At 39.9% G+C, this 21,916-nt stretch overlaps 1 protein-coding gene across 2 annotated transcripts in view; it reads left to right on the top strand.

The window, feature by feature from the left end:
• Positions 1 to 15,096: 15,096 nt before the first annotated feature.
• Positions 15,097 to 21,916, top strand: part of Pex7 (peroxisomal biogenesis factor 7) — a 62,623-nt gene continuing 55,803 nt past the window's right edge. For both annotated transcript variants that reach the window (XR_013424817.1, XM_005329797.4), the window contains exons 1-3: positions 15,097 to 15,323; positions 17,405 to 17,462; positions 18,770 to 18,920. Coding sequence is in view for 1 of the 2 variants with exons in the window: in XM_005329797.4 (XP_005329854.2) it covers positions 15,209 to 15,323; positions 17,405 to 17,462; positions 18,770 to 18,920 (324 nt within the window). In the remaining variant the exon portion in view is untranslated. The remainder of the gene's footprint in view (positions 15,324 to 17,404; positions 17,463 to 18,769; positions 18,921 to 21,916) is intronic.

Here is a 21,916-nt window from a genome sequence, read left to right as displayed (position 1 = left end):
AAAAAGCACTTGATTTTCTTCTGCTCTCAGGTGTGGCCTCAATACAAACTCTCTGATGGAGAATAACTTTAATACTATCTTGAAGCTTAGTTTGTTTTGTAAGAAAAAGGAAAATGGCCTGAGATTCTCTATGTTTAGGCCTTTTTGGCTGTGAGGGAGAACCCCAAATTATGTCAGCAGTGTAAATTAGACTCAGCTATGATTGTTGCCATGATGGAAGAGAAGTCTAAGGAGACACCTACCAGGGTAGAAAAGTCAGAGAAATCCTGCCGCAGTCCGGCTGCAGCAGAATAACCAGGGGGTGACGAATAACTTCTGTAGATTGATACAGCAGGAATGGAAGCCGTTTATTGTAGGACAACAGAGCTATTTATACATTTTGCACAGCTTATCTTAATTAGCATAAACTAGATACATCAGTCAACCAATAAGGAATCTCAACACTTAATGGCTTGCTTTTGTTACTTCTCAAACCACTCCCTCTGGCATTTTGCCAGGCACCATCCAGACTTGTTTACGAACTCTAACATTTCTCTGGCAAAATACCACGTGTTATTTTGACTTGTCTACAGACCTTAACAAAATCCTAAGGATTCTGAACCTCTGCTATCTCCTGCCAACAGCCCTCATGTCTTCCCTACCCAGGACCCCTATCATCCACTCCTAAAGGAGGATAAAACATACTGCTCAGGAAATGCCAGGAGGAGAAGTTGGGCCAATCAAGTTCCAAGTTCCTCTTACCCTTCAAGACTGAGGCAAATAAAGATGGACTCAGGGAAGTTCTCAGAGGATCCAGATAAATACACTGAGGTATTGCAAAACTTATATCAGGTGTTCAGTCTTATCTATTTAACCAAACTTTGACCTCTAATGAAAAGGAGACTGTCTTAAGGGCAGCTGAGATTTTTGGAGGTAATCTGCATCTCAGCCCTGCCCCTGCAACATAAACAAATTAGGAATAAATCTAAATATCCATTTAGAGCATAGACAATTCCTATGTGAGTTAATCTATTGATTAGATAGGAATCCCCAATGGGATCCAAACAAATGACAGGATGTGCCACAGTCCGGCTGCAGCAAAATAACCCGGGGGGAGGAGGGGGGACCACGAACAACTTGTGTACATTGATACAGCAGGAGTGGGAGCCGTTTATTGTAGGACAGGAGGGGTATATATACATTCCACATGGCTTATCTTAATTAACATAAACTAGATACAGCAGTCAACCAATAAGGAATCTCCACACTTAATGGCTCGCTGGTGTTACTTCACAAACCACTCCCTCTGCAAAATGCCATGCGCCATCTTGACTTGTTTGCAGACCTTAACAAGGATGATTGGAAAATGAGATATTTTCAGGTTCTAGTCCTCAGAAAGTTATCTCATTACTCTGAGATATCTGAAATCCACCAAGGCCCTCAGGAGAACCCTGCCACCATTTTTGGAGAAATTTCAGGGAGGCATTGAGAAAGCACACCACAGTGGATCCTGAATCTACAGAGGGTCACTTAATTTTAAAGGATAAATTTATTATTTAGTCAGGCCCAGACATTTGGAGGGATTTACAAAATTGGTACATGGCCCTGATCAGTCAGTAGATGACATTCTCCAACTTGCAACATATTTTATAACAGAGATCAGGAGGAGAGGAAGGAAAGGGAACACAGAGATAAAAGGAAGGCTGAAGTACTGGTCATGGCCCTGCATTGAGCAAGCTTCCAGGGTGTTAAAGAAGATAAATGGAATGACCCTCGAGCCACAAAAGGGACTTGTTTCCACTGTGGAAAGGAGGTACAATACCAACCTGTTGGGAATGCCAACAGGTTAAGCAACCCCATATCTGTCAAGGCAATCACTGGAGGAATAAATGTCCCTAGGGGTGAACACTCATGGAGCCAGATTACCCTAACCAGGCCTAAAGGGGCCCCAGGTCAACCTTAATGGCTCCTATGATTCCCATTACTACTCACGAACCCTAGGTATGCTTTTCAGTAGGGAGCCAAAAGGTCAGTTTCCTTTTGGACACTGGCGCCAGCTTCTCCATACTTGCCTCTTATCCTAGACTCCTTTCCTCTGATACTATGACAGTGCTAGTGAATGGACAGCATATCACTAGGTATTTTTCTCTCCTGTTAAGTTGTAAATATAATAGGGTGATGTGTTCTCATGCACTCTTAATGGTCCTAGAGTGTACTACTCCTTTTTTGAGAAGAGAAATACTCTCAAAACTTCAGGCCTCCATCACCTGAATTTGGGGTCCCAGGGCCCATTATGTCTACCTCTATTAGACTGTGATATCAACACTGAAGTAGGGGCCACTGAGGGAAAAATCAGGCAAGCAAAGAGTGCAGGTCCAGTTAAAATAACTGGACCCCTTCATCTTCTCACAACAGAGACAATACCACTTGTGCCCAGAGGCAAAAAGAAGTTGACTGGAACTCATTCAAAACCTTAAACAGGAACTTTTGGTGTCTTGCAATGGTCCCTGTAAACAAACAAAAAACAAAACAAAACAAAAACAAAAAACATTTTAGGAGACCAGAAACCAAATGGCGAGTGGCACCTAGTTCAAGATCTTAGGATAATCAACGAAGCAGTATCCTTTCATCTTTTGGTGCCCAATCCTTATACTTTGTTATCTGAGATTCCAGTTACCACTGCTTGGTTTACTGTATTAGATTTGAAGGATACCTTTTTCTGTATACCCCTAGACAATCAGTCACAGTATCTGTTTGCTTTTGATGAGTCAGGTAGTGGATCTCGATTGATGTAGACAGAGCCCTAAGAATTTAGAGATAGACCCTGCTTGTTTGGGTAGGTCCTAACCAAGGACCTAGCAGAATTAAAGGACAGGTCATCTGTAATTGTCTTTCAAAATGTGGATGACATCCTCTATATGCTGCCACCCAGGAAGAATGTCAGTGGCTACTACAGAGCTCCTGAATTACCTAGATGATAGAGGATATAGGTCTAGAAAAAGGAAGCCCAACTACGCCAACCACAGATTCAATATATAGGATCACAACTATCTCAAGGAATCTGAAAGCTAGGGGAAGAGAGGATTACCCCTATAGGATGATACCCTCTACTCCAGACCCTAAGGCAACTCAAGAGGATTTCTGGGGATAACTGGATATTATAGGCTTTGGATCCCTGTGTATGGATACATAGCCAGACCCCTTTATTGACTCCTCAAGGAAACTCAATGCCAGGGGACAACTGCCCTAATACGGAACCAGAGTTTATTAAAGCTTTAAAATTCCTAAAAGAGGCCTTACTTCAAGCTCCTGCTCTCAGCTTGCCTAAAAGTGTAAAAATTTAATCTGTTTATGACTGAAAGGGGAGAAATGGTCTAATGAGTGATGACAAAGGTGTGGGCCAGCTCAGCAGACTGTAGCGTATCTCAGCAGACAGTTTCATATGATATCTCAAGGATGGTCCATTGCCAGTGGTGGCTATGTAGAATTGCTGGTTCCTGAGGCAACCGAGGTAAGCCTAGGAAGGGCTCTTACTGTATACACTTCTCATGGTCTTTTCAAGACTTCTGAATACCAATGGGGGGTTATGTTTCTCAGATAGTTGCATTCTAAAATACTAGGACTTACTCCTAGAAGGGCCAGTGGCTCAAAAACCTGCTCAAATTTAAACCCAGCCACCTTTCTTCCAGAATCATTAGAAGAAAACCTGAACATGTTTTTCAATAAGACTTAGCCATGTGTTACTCAGTCCATGGAGCTCACCAAAGTTTTCCCATGTCCAAACCAGATCTTTTTTTTTTTTTTAAAGAGAGAGAGAGAGAGAGAGAGAGAGAGAGAGAGAGAGAGGGAGAATTCTTAATATTTATTTTTTTAGTTCTCGGAGGACACAACATCTTTGTTTGTATGTGGTGCTGAGGATCGAACCCGGGCCGCATGCATGCCAGCCGAGCACGCTACTGCTTGAGCCACATCCCCAGCCCTACAAACCAGATCTTCCTATGTACAGAGATGGAAGTTCTTTTATGAAACAAGGGGAATGCAATGCTTCTTATGCTATGGTAACTTTATCTGACACCTTAGAGGCACAATCTCTGTCCCCAGGTACAAGTGCACAACTTGTGGAGTTAATAGCCCAACTAGAGCACTTGAATTAGTACTACAACAAAAAGTCAGTATCTATACTGATTCTAAGAGTGTTTATTTAATTCTGAATGCACATGCAGCAATCTGGAGGGAAAGGGGATTTAAAGTAGCTAGAAGTACTTCTACAAACAACTGTGAGCAGATCTTAAAACTGCTGGAAGCTGCCCATTTACCTATAGAAGTGGCAGTAATTCACTGCTGGGAACACCAAAAGGGAATAGGTGAAATATCAGAAGGTAAGAGATGAGCTGACCAACAAGCCAGGGAGGTTGCAAGGGGAAAACCATGTCAGCCATCAATCTTAGCTCCTTGACTTTGGACAGGACCTCCCCCAGAAATAAAACCCAGTGTACTCAAGAGGAACCATAATAACCTCAAGATAAAGCACTCTCCTTCCCTCTGGATGGATACAGACAGAAAATAGTACACTTTGTTTACCTGCTAACTCCCAGTGGAAAATTCTACTTACCCTACGTCCATTCCTCCATTTGAGAGAAGAAAATAATCTCAAACTAACTCTATTGCTATTTGAAGGAAAAAAACATACCCCAAACTGGTCATCAGGTAGTCAGGACTTGTAAGATATATCAAAGAAATAACCCACTTAACTTTGCCAAAAGACCTCCAGGACTGCAGAGGGCAGGAAAAGTCCCTGTAGAGGACGGGCAACTTGATTTCACTCATTTCCCTAAGATCAGTGGGGTCTAGTGTCTGTTAGTTATGATGGATACCTTCACTGAGAGGGTTGAGGCTTTCCCTTCCTGAACTGAACAAGTGGGAGAAGTGGTAAAGGTTTTACTACAAGAAATTGTCCCTCAATTTGGATTGCCTTGCAGCCTACAAAGTGATAATGGAGCAGCTTTCAAGGCAGCTGTCATTCAGGGAATATCAAAAGCCTTAGGCACAGAATATCATCTTCATTGTGCCTGAAGACCACAGTCTTTGGGAAAAGCTACCAAAGGCTCAGGAGGTATTTGAAGACTCTCACTCAAGAAACTCACAACCCTTGGCCGAAGATGCTTCCTCTAAGTCTGCCCCAGGACCATTAGGACTTAGTCCATTCATGCTCTTACATGAGAGGCCATTTTTAAAAAATATTTATTTTTTAGTTGTAGTTGAACACAATGTATTTATTCTATTTATTTATTTATATGTGGTGCAGGGCCTTGCACCTGCTAGGCAAGTACTCTCTATCGCTGAGCTACAACCCCCGCCCTGGAAGGCCGTTTTTTAAAAAATATTTTTATTACTTGTTGATGGACCTTTATTTATTTATATGCAGTGCTGAGAATTGAACCCAGTGCCTCACACATGCTAGGCAAGCCAAAACCCCAGCTCTGGGAGGCCATTCTTTAAAAATTATATACTTAGGTTTTTTTTTTTTTTTTTTTTGGTGGTTCTGGGAATTGAATCCAGGGCCTTGTACATGTAAGGCAAGCACTTTACCAATTGAGCTATATCCCCAGCCCTAAAAATGATATCCTTAAATGTGGGAGGCCAACTTTGCACATGACTGAGTCACACTCCCCGGCTGGGTGCTGAGGCGCTCAGTTGCTTGGGTTCGAGGGTCGGTGTCTCATGCATGGGTGTGTCTTGCTACAGCCCCATGGGTGGACCTACGCTCACCTATTCCTTTGTAATATAACCCCTTGCCTTGTTTAGGATAGAATCTTCCATGGAAGTGCCTTCTGTGTGTCCCCTTCTCTTACTGTGCCCTTGGGTGTGGCCTACCCAGGTGTCAGTCAACCTGCGGACAGTGGACATCATGAAGATAGACTCAGCCCCCTGAAACCTGACCCCTTGCCTCATTTGAACAGCTTCTCCTCAATAAAAGGGGTCAGCGCGTGCTCTCGCTTTCTCTCTTCCTGTGGACTCTTAAGGTCAGAGGAGCCGTCACAGCGACCCCAAAGAAAAAGGTATTCGTGTCTCTTGTGTGGTTATTTTGTGCAGCCCAGTCAGCTCAGTTTACCTGGAGTGACCCCTGAGCCTTTTAGTCACGAGAACAGGAACCCAGCACTTAAAGATCAAGAAACTGCTGACTTGTTCTCTCATATCACAAAGCTAGCCAAACTGCAAACTGAAATCTGCAAATATCCCTTATATAAGCCACTTATTTCTCCACCATTATATGAATTGGATAACTTCGTCATGGGCAGGACCAGGTCCTCAAACTCTCCTAATCTAGAACCTGTCTGGAAGGGGCCTTTTTCTGTGATTTTATCCACCATTTCTGAAGTAAAAGTACTTGGATAAGAAAAGTGGCTCCGCCACTCCAGAGTTAAGGGATGGACATCAAACTCTAAAACTGGACTAGATAACTTCAAACCCCCACTAGAGGAATCACCTCCATACATCTGTGAACCAAGAGGAGATCTCAAATTCCTGTTTAAACAAGCTAAGTAATATTAAATTCATTGTCTTTTTATCACAATACCACTGACTTTACTACTTGCTATTGGATTAGCAGTAGCAGCTCTGTAGGAATGGAGCCCTACATGAGGATATTTCTGGCCTTAACTATCTAAGCATAATAACCTTGCTCTGTATGCTGGAGTTGCTGTCTACCTGTTTTAATCACGAGTAGATCTGTATTACTCTTATACCCTTTTGTTATTGTAGAAATTACCATCTCCCTTGCCAGTACAGGTACAAGTACTGTATTAGGTCCATGGGAAAACAATTCATTAGTCAATTTCTCAGAGACTATTAGTACTGGGAATGGACGTTCTCATTGCTGGATCTGCCACCCACTCACATACCTGCTAGGGTACCTGTATGGGTCCCTGTGCATGATGGGAATTTAACTCTCTCATCTTGGGACCAACTAAACCAAGACTTCTACATATTTATTTTCAGACACCAAACTCTTTAGTTTGGCCAGGACGTCCCCCAGAAATAAAACTCAGTATATTCAAGAGGAATCACAACACCCTGCTTTAATCACTCTAACAAAATGGAGGTACTTTATGCTGTATGTTTTCAATCCAACAGTTCATGTTGTCCCTAGTGGACACTGGGTTCCACTTAATGCAGTACTCAAAGTTCCACATACACTAATATCTTCCAAATTACTCCTCTTTTCAATGACAACTGTTCTCCTAACTTGACCCACTCATGCCATGTTACCCTTGCCTACCTGGACAGGACTCAGTGGCCCTACACAGATGTTTGTGCTTCATGGCAGTATCAGACCTCTGTCACTTGGCAGGTACTGTACCAGCCTCCTAAGGCTGTGCACCAGGATGTTGGCCCCCGTAACTCCTGGTTTGAAGGTGGCCCTCTGTCTAGCTCATGTAATTGTTCTTCTCATGGGTTCCCAGACTCCTTTCTTGGGTTTAAGCACCTAACCATCCAAAAGGCATGTGCCCCTTCAGGTTATATGATTATATGTGGTCCCAACACTCATCCTTTACTCTTTGAGGGCAATCATGTCCCCCAACTTACAGACCAAGCCATTGTCTCTCCCTGCATTGACAATGTTCAATTTTCAGGTCAATATGCCCTTATGATACTCAGGCAACAGGGAGTGGGAGTCACCATACGTAATATCACAGTCAAGGCCTAGGAGAGCTCTGGGATTAATTCTCACGGGAATAGGAGCAGCTATAGGCCTTGTGGCACCATGTCCTGGAGTTACTTATCATTAAGTCACTCTCAAAAGTCTCACTAATACCCTGAAAGTACTTGCAGAAGATATTGGCTAGGCTCTCCAAAGAATACAAGGATCCTTGGATTCTCTGGCCAACATGATCCTGGATAATCGTCTGGCCTTGGACTACTTACTAGCAATTGAAGGAGGAGTTTGTACTTTAATCAATACAACTTGCTGCATATACATCAGTAATTCAGGTACAGTTGAAATCAGTATAAAAGGTTATGATCAGGCAACTTGGCTTCATTGATATAACCAGGGAACCAACCCAAATATCATTTGGGCCACTGTCAAAGCAGCTATTTCTTCACTAACTTGGTTTCTCTGTTTTCTAGGCCCCGTTTTAATTCTCATTGTGAGTCTAATCTTTGGACCCTGCATTCTCCATATGCTAACTCAACTTATTCCTTTTAGGCCAAGCCATCAAACTGCAGATGAAGATGGTCAAGGAGATGAGTCTGCCCATGAACATTACATGTGACTTCTACCATAGGCTCTTGATCAACCCGGTGGTCCCTAATGAGACACCTGAACTATGGACCCCTCAGGCCCCCTCTCATCTTGAAACAGCTAGAGCAGTCATGATCCAATTTCCCTTATAGCAGTAAGGGTTTCCTTATCAGAGGGGGAATGAGACAGAAAGGATAGGCAGGGGGGAGTAGGAAAGGGACAGTGGAAGTTGACAAGAGGGCAAGCACCAGAACATCTATTCTAACGTGTTTATTTTATTTTACTTATTTCATACACAACAATAGTGGAATGCATTACATTCATATTATACAACAGTTCCTGTTTCTCAAAAGGTGTCAATTTCCATCTCTTGGACAGCGACTGTGTAATCCAGCCCATGACCAAAGCAGGACAATTAGAAGATCAGGAAGGAAGGAATGCTGTAAGACTGAAACAGCACTCTTGCCCCTCCACACGCACTTCGGAGGGAGTGCAGAATCTTTTTCTCACCTTCCTTTTAAATAAAATTCCTGCTTACTTGGTTACCATGGAGGCGTTCATTTGCAGTGTTCATTCTTTGACTCTGGGGAACACTGAACCAGTCCCAACTCCTGCCAGTAACACTATTGTAATTATTGTTACTATTGTTATTATTATTGTTATTTTTGGCAGTACTGGGGGTTGAACCTTAGGTTACTATTACCACTAAGCTACATTTCTAGCCCTTTCTATTTTATTTTGAGACAGTCTAAGTAGCTGAGGCTGGTTTTGAACTTGTGGTCCTTCTGTCTCATCCTTCCAAGTTGCAAGGATTACAGGCATGTCCCACCACGTCCTGCAGCAACAATTACCTTCTGAAATAAGCTTTGGAAGGGTGAAACTATCTAAAATCAACTCACCACTAAAAGAAAATGTCATTCTGTTATCTATAAGGTGTAGATTTCAAGTTTTGGAATAAAACTTGGCTAGTGTCTGGTGGTCTTGGTTTGAATAAAACTAACCATTAATTACCATGACATTTATTTATAACAAGTTTTAGAGTTACAGTATTGAGATAAAAAAAGATTAAAATATATCATACTTATTTTACAGAGAAAATAGAGTACCAAAATGGCAAAGTGACTAGTCTCAAATACAGGGACATCTGACACTCAGTGCTTTCTCCATTCCAAAACTGCCTTAATAACAGTTTCCCTATAAATATTTTATTCATTAAATTTGCCACAAAAAGGGGATGATCTGTATCATTACTCAAAAGATGGGAGAAAATAAGAAATGCGATTACAAACTATCATACGTATGTGCTCTTTTCAAATTTGGAAATAAAGTTTTAGAGATCGTTAGAGTTTCTGGAAGTGGTCAGTCTTGGTGGAGAATGGGAAAGAGGCCAGAGAGTTCCCTTGTGGGACAGGAAGGCAATACTTTTCTGCGTAGGGGGCAGCATTAAAAAACACCCGAAATGCTATGTGGAGGGAACAAAAGAATCTTTCAGAAGAAATCTGTAGGCAAATCCCTGTTAAGGAGATGGAGGAGGGGAGATTTATTTTTTAGCTTTTTGAAAGTTTTCTCTCTGGGATAGCCAATCTTAGTAATAGCAATTTTGATTTAAAGCATATATTTGTATAATTCTAAAACTTTTCAGTTTATTTAAGGACATTAAGTGCCATTAGTGTTTGGTTTTGGTGCACCAGACTTTTTTTTTTATTTAAACACTTTTTATTTTAAATAATTATAGACAAAAAAGTTGCTCCCAATTTTTTTTTTCAGAGAAGTCTCTGATGCCCTTCACACATTCACAAATGTCAATATTTTATCACACTTGCTTTCTGTATCCATTATCTATCTAAACTTTTTATATGATTGAGAGTAAATTGCTGACATGGTACATACTTCCTAAAACCAAGAATGCTGCCTTACATGAATAAATATGATGATCAAAATCAGGAAATTAAAATAGGTAGAAAACTACTAACATAGATTTTTTTGCCAGTTGTCCTCTCTGGTGTCCTTGGAAGCAAAAGAAAAATCTTTCTGGCGCAGTATCTAACTCAGGATCACTTGTTGCATTAGTTGTAATGTGTCTTTAGAGCGCTTTTATCGGCAACAGTTTCTTAGTCTTATCTTTCATTACTCTGATATTTTTTAAGAGAACAGGCTGATTATTTTGTAGAATGTTCTTCAATTTGGGTTTATCTAGTATTTCTTCATCATCTGCATTCTTCAGGTTATGCAGCAGGGCTGGGAACACCACAGAAGTGAAGCTGTTTTTCCCCAGCATATGTCATACTTCAGCAGCAAGGGATGTGGATTTGTCCCTTCAGTGGTAACATATGATCACTTGGCGAAGGTGCTGTTTGTCAGATTTCTTCATTATACTAGTTATTATTTTTCCCCTTTGTAACTTATTAGAAACTTGTATGGAGACATGTTAAGACTACATAATGCCTGTGTCTCTTAGGCTTCCACTAGTTTTAACGTCTAGTACAGTTATGACTATGGTAATTACCAAATGATTACCTTGTAATTTCATTATTTCTTCTACCTTCACTAACAGGAATTCTAGTATGAGGAAAAGCTGTTTTCTGTCCCATTATTTATTCATCTCAGTAGAATCTTATAGAATTTTATTTTTTTAAAATAGGCTGCAGTCTGTAATTATCAATACTTGGTTGTCTGTATTTCCTCCAAGGAGACCCCCCTCTAGCAGGTACCTGTATATATTGACAGTCTTTGTCATTCTTTTGTGCACTTCCTTAATTTATGGCACAGTCAGAAATTTCAGGCTTTGCTATTATATGTTACCATCTCAAACTGAAATATAAATATTTTTTCATCTTTCTCCTACAGTATTTGATCCACTGACATGTATTTGGTGAATAATCAAATCTTGATTTATTTTTCTTTACATAAGCCCTTTTTCTTTCAAAAACAAAACTAAATCAGTGTCTTAAAAGAATTGCTACAAGTTTCTAGGAAATCCTTTTTTTAACTTGTTGTTTTTAGATATACATGCCAGTAGAATGTATTTTGACATTATACATGCATGGAGTATAACTTATTCTAATTAAAATCCCATTCTTGTGGTTGTATTGTACATGATGTGCAATTACACTGCTCATGTATTCACATATTAACATAGGAAAGTTACATCCGATTCATTGTACTATCTTTCCTATTCCCATGCCCACATCCTTCCCCCCAACTCTGCCTTGTCCAATTCCACAAATCTTCCCCAATTCTATTGTTGGTTAGCATCCACATAGCAGAAAGAATATCTGGCCTTTGGGTTTTGGGATTGGCTTATTTAGCATGATAGTATCCAGTCCATCCATTTACTGGCAAATATCATAATTTCATTCTTTATGACTGAGTACTATTCCATTGTTCCATTGCATATATGTACCACATTTTCTTTATCCATTCATCTATTGAAGGGTACCTAGTTTGGTTCCATAGCTTACTAATGTGAATTGAGCTGCTATAAACATTGATGTGGTTGCATCACTATAGTATGCTGATTTTAAGTCCTTTGGGTACATGCTGAGGAGTGGAATAACTAGGTCAAATGCTGGTTCCATTCCAGGTTTTCTGAGGAATCTCTACACTGCTTTCCAGAGTGGTTGCACAAATTTACAGTCCTACCAGCAATGGAAGTATGAACACCTTTTAGGCTTATCAGTATTTAATTCCAATTAATGTTGAAGATTTTATTGTAATTGAAACATTAAACCCAATGCCCATACCATGGGGAAGTGCATTCTCCCCAAGCCTTTCTTGTGTATTGGCTCCTCCTAGAAGGACAGTTTGGGCATGGCAGGTACTCATGGTGGGTTAGCTATTTGGCTCTTTGATTTTTTCAAAGAATATGACTGCTTCCACTGTGCCTTTATCTAGTAAGGACAATATAAATTATAAAATTGAAATTTATCTTGCCAGTGTCTGCAAAACTGAATAAACACAGTTTTCATGTTGACACTGATTCATAGGCCCATAAACCCATAGCCACTTTGAATCACCTCTGAAAAGAACACATAGGGGATGGAAGTGAAGTGACATCCAGTGCATAGGTCCTAGACAAACAAAACGTTTCCTTTGAATATAAACTCCTAGGATAGATGAAATATTATATTCTGTATATTTATAGGCTAATAGCTAAGAAGCAATTCTTGGTCTTAATTTACAAAGTTGATGGCAAGAATTGAACATGAGCCTCCTGGCTCTGAAGCCTGTACTCGTAATCATGCTGCTGCCATGAGTAATTTGGTTGCCGTGGTCTCTTTCCCTTCTTGTTCTTGTTTTTTTTTTTTTTTTTTTGTACTATGGACTGAACCCAGGACCTCGACCATGCTAGGCAAGCACTCTACTGCTTAGCTATACCCCTAGCCCTTATCATTTTGAGACAGGGTCCCATTAAGTTGCCCAGGCTGGCACTGGACTTGGGATCCTCCTACCTCAGCCTCTCAAGCAGCTGTGATTACAGGCATGCACCATTGTGCCCAGCGAGTGCCATGCAATTCTTAGGCCTTCAATTACGGTAGAAAAAAACATTTGCACAAATGATACCCCTCTTTGAACTTATTAAGTGAGAATCCTATCTTGGGGCCAGAGATGTAGCTCAGTGATAAAGTGCTTGCTTAGCATGTGTGAGAACCTGGATTTAGTTCCCCCCAAGACAAATTTAGGTCCTATAAACAACAACAAAGCAAATAAACAAACAAAAACCCTAGTTCCTTTGCATGGAGCATGTTGTCCCTGCACCACCAGTGTCTGCTTCCATTGCCCAAGTCTCTGCCAGGGCTGAGTACTTCTCCCCCATCTGTTTTTATGTCTCTGCTTTGGCCACCATGAGAATCACCCAATAGAGCTTGTTAACATGCAGAATTCCAATCCCACCCCTTGGGATTTTGAATGAATAGGCCTATGGTGTGCCCTAAGAATGTGTATTATAAAAGTCACCCAATAAGATTCTGAGGTAGGGAATCTGAAATATGAGGAATTTCTTGGTTGGTGAGACACATGTCCCATCTCAGGTTCACAGGGGAGGGTAAGAATTTGGAGCTCCTGAGGTTTGGGTGGGTGAGGTGGCCTATATACCAGTCCATCTGCCTCTTCATGTCTATATTATTACTGTCAGTTGTTATGAATTAATGATTTATTGATGTCATTTATTATTGTTTATTAACAGCATGGCAGGACACTTTATTTACATGTCAATTTGTATTTTGCTGTAGTTTTTTTCCCTTTCTCCATTCCAATTAGATAGCTAGACCCTTTGTGATTCCCTGGCCTCTGGGGACTCGAAGGACAGACACAGAAGCTGCTCAAAACCTTTAGTGAAAAACCTAAACTCACTAAACAGGGTTTCGATATGTCCTTGGGGAGTGAGGCAGGAGATACCCTTGTGATGGCAGCAAAGAAGAGGCTGAGAGGGGACAGTTCTAAGCATGGGGAAGTGACAGCAATGTAGCCCTGCTTGCTGGCAGAAATGGTTTTGTGGGGCCCTTAAATATGTGGGAATCCATCTTCTCAACGAAGCTTTGACTCTGCCTGTGTCTAAGCATGGCATAGAACTGCATGCACATTCACAGGCCCATTCAGCCTCACACAGGGAGCTATCTGAAGATTAGAGACTTTCACCCTTTGACAGGCACTGTTTTAGGCAGGAGAGTAAACAAAACTCTGATTCTGCCTTGGTGGACTTTATATTCTAGTGTCAGATTCCAACGTGGTTCTTGTAAGTGCCAGAAAGCCCCATACACAGGGCATTCCATTTTCAAATAGCTTGGCGGTGGGTTTCAACCAGCACTTTGTTTTTTGTTTGTTAAGCAAGCAAAAGCCAAACAAACAAAAAACCCATAACAAAACAAAAAACAAAACAACTTCAACACCACACACACACACACACACACACACACACACACACACACACACATAGAATGGCCTGGGAAGATGAATGTTTAATTTTCTTGAAGAAAATAAAGAAAGGCTCCATTTCTTTTCCTACTTTTCAAAAAATTTTAAATTTGCATTCTTTTTTTTTTTTTTCTGAATTCATTCCTGTGCTTTAAGTTCTTGTTTCTTCAGTTCCTTCTGGGATATTTTTCCTTCTGTGCACCATTCTTTCTGTTGAGGAACAATTTATTCCTTGTAAATGAGGGTCATCTCAATGTGGCAGGGGAACTCATGTATAGGTCAATCCAATCATGAGCTCTGTTAAGGGTTATGGCACATTTTAGGTGCTTTGTTCACCTGAATATGTTCAATGACCAGAGAATCTACATCTAAACTGTTAAGTTCAGTGTTACTTTCTGCATTTTAAGCATGCTGTAATGGTTTAGATATTAGATGTCCCTCAAAATCTCATGTGTGAGACAATGCAAGAAAATGTAGAGGAAAATGACCAGAATGAATTCATAAACCCTAGTTTTCCTGAATAGCCCAAGGATATCTATATAGAGATATCTATACATCTCTACGTATAAAAATAGTTGCTCACGATAACGTCTTTTTCCCTTTGCTTTACCTGGCGCTTGACTTAAATATTGACTCAACTTCCCTTGAGATTGCCTTTTGAACTCGCTAAGTGGTTTCAGAGTGCTGTAGCTTGTCTCATTCTGTAATCATCAGAAAAATTTCTGATGCCAATCTAAAGTTCAAAGACTTAATTTAAAAAAAAAACAGCTTCTCAGTGGAGGCTGAGATCAACAATTGTCTGAAATCATACTATTTAACTCTAGATCCCTCCCTAGTTACTTGTAAATCGTCTCAGCTGGAGCAGATCAGTTTTGTTTTACCCAAAACAAAAATGGTCTTCGCCGGAGTCAACGCCCTTTCTGTTGCAGACCAATCGGAATCTAGGATCCGGGGCTCCGGCCTTGTCACTTCCGCCTGCTCTTCCTGGACCGGTAACTTCTGTCAGGGAGTCGCCTCCGTGCACCTCCGACTGGCGACTGCTTCCGCGGCCGGGTCGGCAAGGCGGGAGGGATGAGCGCGGCGCGGACGCTGCGGGTGCCGGGCCGTCACGGCTACGCCGCGGAGTTCTCCCCGTACCTGCCGGGCCGCCTGGCCTGCGCCGCCGCGCAGCACTACGGCATCGCGGGTGAGCCCGGGGGAGGGCGGGCGCCAGTAGAGCGCTGGCTTCTCCCGCTCCTGGGAAAGTGCCTCCGAGGGTAGAAGCTGCCACCAGCCAACGCCAGGGGGAAGCAGAGCAGCCGGCCGGCTCAGCTCTCCTCGCTTGCAAAGCGTGGGGAGCTGGTCTGGCGGTGGTCACCTTTGCCAGTTCCAGTGTGGAAGTGGCATAGTAGGCAAGCCCAAGTTCCCCAGGACCGCACTGTCTCCAGTGCTGCCTCACACACACACACACCTCCCCCAGGACCGCACTGTCTCCAGTGCTGCCTCACACACACACACACACACACACCTCCCCCAGGACCGCACTGTCTCCAGTGCTGCCTCACACACACACACACACACACACACACACACACACACACACACACACACACACCTCCCCCAGGACCGCACTGTCTCCAGTGCTGCCTCACACACACACACACACACACACACACACACACACCTCCCCCAGGACCGCACTGTCTCCAGTGCTGCCTCACACACACACACACCTCCCCCAGGACCGCACTGTCTCCAGTGCTGCCTCACACACACACACACACACACACCTCCCCCAGGACCGCACTGTCTCCAGTGCTGCCTCACACACACACACACACACACACACACACACACACACACACACACACACACACCTCCCCCAGGACCGCACTGTCTCCAGTGCTGCCTCACACACACACACACACACACACACACACACACACCTCCCCCAGGACCGCACTGTCTCCAGTGCTGCCTCACACACACACACACACACACACACACACACACACACCTCCCCCAGGACCGCACCTGTCTCCAGTGCTGCCTGACACACACACACACACACACCTCCCCAGGACTGCACACACACACATATATATATATTTGCAGTGCTGGGGATTGAACCCAGGGTCTTGTGCATAGTAGGCAAGCACTCTACCACTGACCCACATCCCCAGCCCCTCCTTATATATATCTTTATCATTAGCTCTTAGTCTGGCATGTCATGTTTACAGTCCTTGCCCACCAGTTAGGTTCGAGATTAAAAAGTCTGAAATATTGCTTTAAATCTTTTCCAAAAACTTCTTTTAAAGGACTTGGTATTTTTTTTTAATCAACCATGTTTAATGAAGAGCTTTCTTTCTGCCTTGATTTCTGTAAAGATAAATATAACTTTTTAAATTAAATATTTATTTTTTAGTTGTAGTTGGACACAATACCCTTATTTTATTCATATATATTTATGTGGTGCTGAGGATCGAACCCAGGGTCTCGCACAGGCAAGGTGAGTGCTCTACCGCTGAGCCACAACCCCAGCCCATATATAGCTTTTTAAAATATGTTCTTGCTTTACACAGTGGCATATGACTGAAATCCCAGTTACTGGAGAGGCTGAGGCAGAAGGATTGTAAGTTGGAGGCCAACTCGGGCAACTAAGCAGATCCTGTCTCAAAATTTTAAAATAATAATGAAAAAGGGCTTGGGATGTAGCTTAGTAACAGAACACCCCTGGATTCAATCACCAGTGCCCCAAAGAAAAAAATACATTAGTTCTTTAGTAAAATAATTCATTGCTGGTAAACAACTGATATTATTAATATTATAACTTTTTCACCAAATATTTGATGTTTCCACATTCATATTTTGTCTTAGAATCCCATGTTGGATGTATTTTATATTGGCAAGGCAGGGTGATTTAGTACAAGGATCATAGTCATGAGGGATCTGTAAGCCTGAGGTTTCTCATCTGTCAATAGGGATGATAACCCCAGCTTGGAAGTTTTGTGTGCCTAGTACCTTGCCTTATCAGAGTAGGTATTCAAATCTCTCTTCTCTTTATTAGTGCTGTGTCTGGATTTTAATCACAGGTGAGATGGTAATTTGAATATTTAATGATTGAAGCACAATATGAAAAACTAATAGCACAATTCTAATCTTTTCGTATACATGGTCCTAATAACTTCAGGAAGAAATCTGTGGTAGTAAAATCAGGTACCCAGTATTTGATACTTCCTTGATCTAGATGTTTACCTGGCAGTGTGACCTTGACATTTTTATCTTTAGGCTGTGGAACCCTACTGATATTGGATCACAGTGAATCTGGTCTTAGAATTTTTAGAAGGTAAGATGGCTTTAATTATTAAACATGTATTCTCTGTTTTATTAAAGTCTTAATAGAATTAGGATTTGAATCTTTTTGACCAAGGAGAGATGTTTTAATTTGCATTACAAAAGGAACTTTAGCATTTGCATAGTATAGAAATTGTTTTTGCCATTAAGTTATAACTATGCCACATTACTTCTAAAACTTATTCTTCAGTATCCATTTATAAATTATAAAATTTAAACTTAAAAAGTGAAATAATTAGTATAAGGTATGTCATTGCTTGTCTTTCCTGTCTTAATATAGTGTAACTTTCCTAATGCAGGAGCTAATTACCCATCTTGTGGATTATCCTGTGTCTTTCTTCTTTTCCTTCCATGCCTGTCTTGCCTCTTGGACTTTTGGGCTCACTAATACTTCCATTAGGGTTAGTCAAAGGGGGGAGGGAAAAAAGGGAAATTCTCTCAGAAAATAACTGTTTAACTGTTTCCTGCTTAGGGGGATTTTTTTTTTTTTTTTTTTGTACTGGGGATTGAAACCAGGGATGCTTTACTCCTGAGTTACATCCCCAGCTTGCTTGCGCTCCCCCTCCCTCCCTCCTTCCTCTCTTTTCTCTCTCTCTCTCTCTCTCTCTCTCTCTCTCTCTATATATATATATATATATATATATATATATATATATATATATATATATATCCAGATTCTCACTAAATTGCTTAAGGTTAGTACCTTGCTAAGTTGCTGAGGCTGGCCTTGAATTTGCAGTCCTCCTGCCTTAGCCTTACTGGGATTATAGGCATGAGCTACCATGCCTGACTTAGGTGAAAGATTTATGGGAAAAGTTAATTTCATACTTTGATACATACATAAAAGTTACATTCATACTTTGCTATGCTTGCTGGGCTATCCTATGAGTCACAAAAATTAGAACCCATGTATGGTAGAATACTCCTGTGTAAGTAGTTCCATATTAGTAGTCAGGAGACCTAATTTTAATTCAGCTTTTCCGTTTCTACGTATATGACCTGGGGTATTCTTCTAGCCTTTCTGAACTTGTTTCCTCTGTCAAGTACCTGCTTAACTTATCTTCTCCCATATTGTGAAGATCATAAGAGACAATGTATGTTAAAATATGTGATAAACTGGTGCTGGTGATATAGCTTACTGGTAGAATGCTTTCCTAAATATGCACCAGGCCCAGCACTACCATCACACACACACGCACACAAAGATAAATTAAGGAAAAATACTCATAATTTTTAAATTACTATTTTTGTTCAGCTTCCTGTGTAAATTTTTGTTTGATTTTGTTCATCCTGGTATAGCTTTGACTGGAACGATGGCTTGTTTGACGTGACTTGGAGTGAGAACAATGAACATGTCCTTGTCACCTGTAGTGGTGATGGCTCGCTGCAGCTCTGGGACACTGCCAAAGCTGCAGGGCCACTACAAGTCTATAAAGAACACACTCAAGAGGTAGGAAGAGAATCTCTTTATGCTGATTGTTTTTCTTTCTTAGACTTTGAAATCTGAGGAAATGCTTTCAGGGGACAAGTTTAACGTTTCTTATACATGTTAGATGTCACTTATTATCTGATTATTCAAATATAAAGTTGGCCTAAGGATCTGGAAAGAGAAGAAAAGGTCAGGCTTCTCATTAGGCCGTAAAAATGCCTCCAGTAGTATACTGTGGGTAGCGTCATTTCCCCCAGAGAGCCCCATACTTTATGCCACGAAGAATATGCTTTCCATGCGGTGCCTTAAGACAGGGGTAGGCGGACTTTTCACAAAATCATCACAAGATTATCTTTAGGCTTCATTAAGATTCCTGAGGATTTTCAGAATATATTTGAGACAGCACCAAATACTGAATATGAGACAGACTGTACTAAAGAAAATTTAAATGTAAATCCTATCTGGTTTGTGTGTCTAGATTTTCTGTGTATGCATGTGTAGCGTAGGCAATAGTTGGGGCTTTAGTCATACTAAAATACATATATATTTTTAAGGAACAGGATGGTAAAGACATTCTCTTTTAATGTTTAAAAATTTAGGTAGCAACAGATCCTTCAGGTGATAACTTGCAAATTTACTTTCAAATTTGTATCAACTGCAGTGCCTGTTCCATAGTAGGCCATCAATAAATTCTTGTTGGATGTAAGACTATTAGAGAAAAGATTGGTTATGGGAGGACATATATCAATTTTTATTAGTATTTGTGAGAAAAAATTGGTTATATGAGGCTTACAAATATGATTTTTATAGTTGTGGCTATTGAAAATTTAACATTTAAAAATTTTTCATTGTGTCATGGGAATAATGAAAACATTTATTAGATTTGGTTTTCCAATAACAATAAAGTGAAAATTGGAATTATTAATTCTAAGAGTGGTGAAGTATGAAATTTTAAAAAGTAGACTAGTTATTAGGGGACCAAAAAAAGTGAAGGAAGACAGGTGCTATTCAATATCTCTCCTCTGTACAATGTTTTGTATTTTCAACTACTCCATTTTTATTTTATTGATTTTTATATAATAATGAAATCCCCTTAAGCAACTTAGGGCACACAGTTGGTGCCCAACTTAAGGATGGGGAGTAAAAAAATAATAGATAAACAATTTTCACTCATGGATTTTAGATAATTTTTTCTTTTTTATTGCCAATATTTTTGTAAATTTATAAATATAGGAAATACTTTCACTTCTTCTGTGTTAAAATAGAAAACCAACAGTACCAGTAGTAGGACCTTAATTATTAGTATATAAGAAAAACACTACACCAATGGGTTTTCTTAATTATGCATTTTAAATACAATGTGCATTTCATTTTTACATTTATGAATTGCCTATTCTGTTTTAGAAAACAGTGTAAGTTTTGAGTCCATTGATATTGATTTCAGTTTGAAATATTGTATAGAAAATTAATATTTCTAAGATTAGTACTGAAAATAGTGAAAAGTTTTAGTTACTTTGTTATATCATGAAGGTTGTTTGAATAAATATAGTTGTAAATTACCATGTTTTTAGAGAATCACAGAGTATTAAGACAACTGTTAAAGGAAGAATTTTGTTTCAGGGTATGCAGTGAAAGAATTTTCATAGTACAACATTTCCAAAATTCAGACATATTTTGTGCCTTCATGAGTTTTACCATCTTCTTATACCACCTGTATTATAAATAATGTTTTTATTTTCTTTCATTTTAAAATGTTTTTTCCCTCAAGAGTTTTTTTGTTTAATTTTTTTGTTGACTTTTATTGCTTCTCTAAATAAAAAAGGTGGATCATAAAATAATGCATCTAGTTACATAAAATGGGTCATGTTTATTTGATTTTTTTCTTTAAATCAACTTCAAATTATTACTTCATTTATTCTAAAATAGTAATATTTGTGAAGTTATAGGATTGTTAACTAATTTAGCATGTGCATTTACACACAGTAAATATAAAGCATTATAGTATGTTTTTAATGTATGCTAAAAGTATATATAGTGAATAAAATGTATATACCAGTTAAAAACATTTTTATACAATCAGTGGTGTGTATATATTTCCTGGGAAATATGTTCTAGAATTTCCCTGATGGATGGTCATTTGTTCTTTACTCATCTCAGTGAAAATGAATTTCACTATATTTAGGAGGTAACTTATTTGATTTTTAGGTTACCCTAATGGTTGGAAAAGTGCTTTTTCTATGCCTGAATAAAGCTCCAATAGCACCCAGCATTGCATTGCTTCCCATGCCTTTTTCTGAAATAGTGAGACTAAGTCCACTCCCTCCTTTCTAGGAGAACCCTTGAAAATAGCCATCATGCCCTTTTTTAGTCTTCTCTTTTCCAAACTGTGCATTTGTCATTTCTTTAGACTGTCCTCCTATTACATGGTCTCTACATCTTTCACACTCCTGGAAACCCTCCTTTGGTACTCTCCTGTTTTTCTATGTCTCTTTTAATGTAGCATACTTAATTTATTCCAGAAATGTGATGATCAGTGCCGTGCTATGTAAGACTTTGCCACCATAATCTTGTGCCTCTGGTTCTAATAATATTCCCTGAAAAGGCTGTATATCTTTCTCAGCTGTGTCATAGCGGTGGGTTACTTTGAATTCACTAGTAAAATCTTGTGAAAATCTTTGTTATTTGAACAACTGTTAAACCAGATTTACATCATTCTATAATTATGAAACTGACTTTTTAAATTGAAAACATTTTGTTTTGTATCTTTTTTTTTTTACAACTGATTATTCTAGATTTTCCCTACTCATTTTCTTTTTAAATGCAATTTTTATGAGCATCTGTGTCATTTAGGATGCCTTGTAATAAATAGCCCAACAAAAGTAGCTTGAACAATTAGGTTTTATTATTATTATCATTATTTTATTGTATTAATTTGCTTGGTTAGTAATAATAAACTAAGATAACCTGTTAGTATTTGTTACAGCATCAACTCCACTTCTTGATACTCATTTTTGTCT

This window comes from Ictidomys tridecemlineatus, chromosome 8 (genome assembly GCF_052094955.1).
Source record: "Ictidomys tridecemlineatus isolate mIctTri1 chromosome 8, mIctTri1.hap1, whole genome shotgun sequence".
Classification (NCBI taxonomy): Eukaryota; Metazoa; Chordata; class Mammalia; order Rodentia; family Sciuridae; genus Ictidomys; species Ictidomys tridecemlineatus.
Note: the sequence above shows the minus strand (reverse complement) of the source record. Positions and strands in the feature narration are given on the sequence as shown.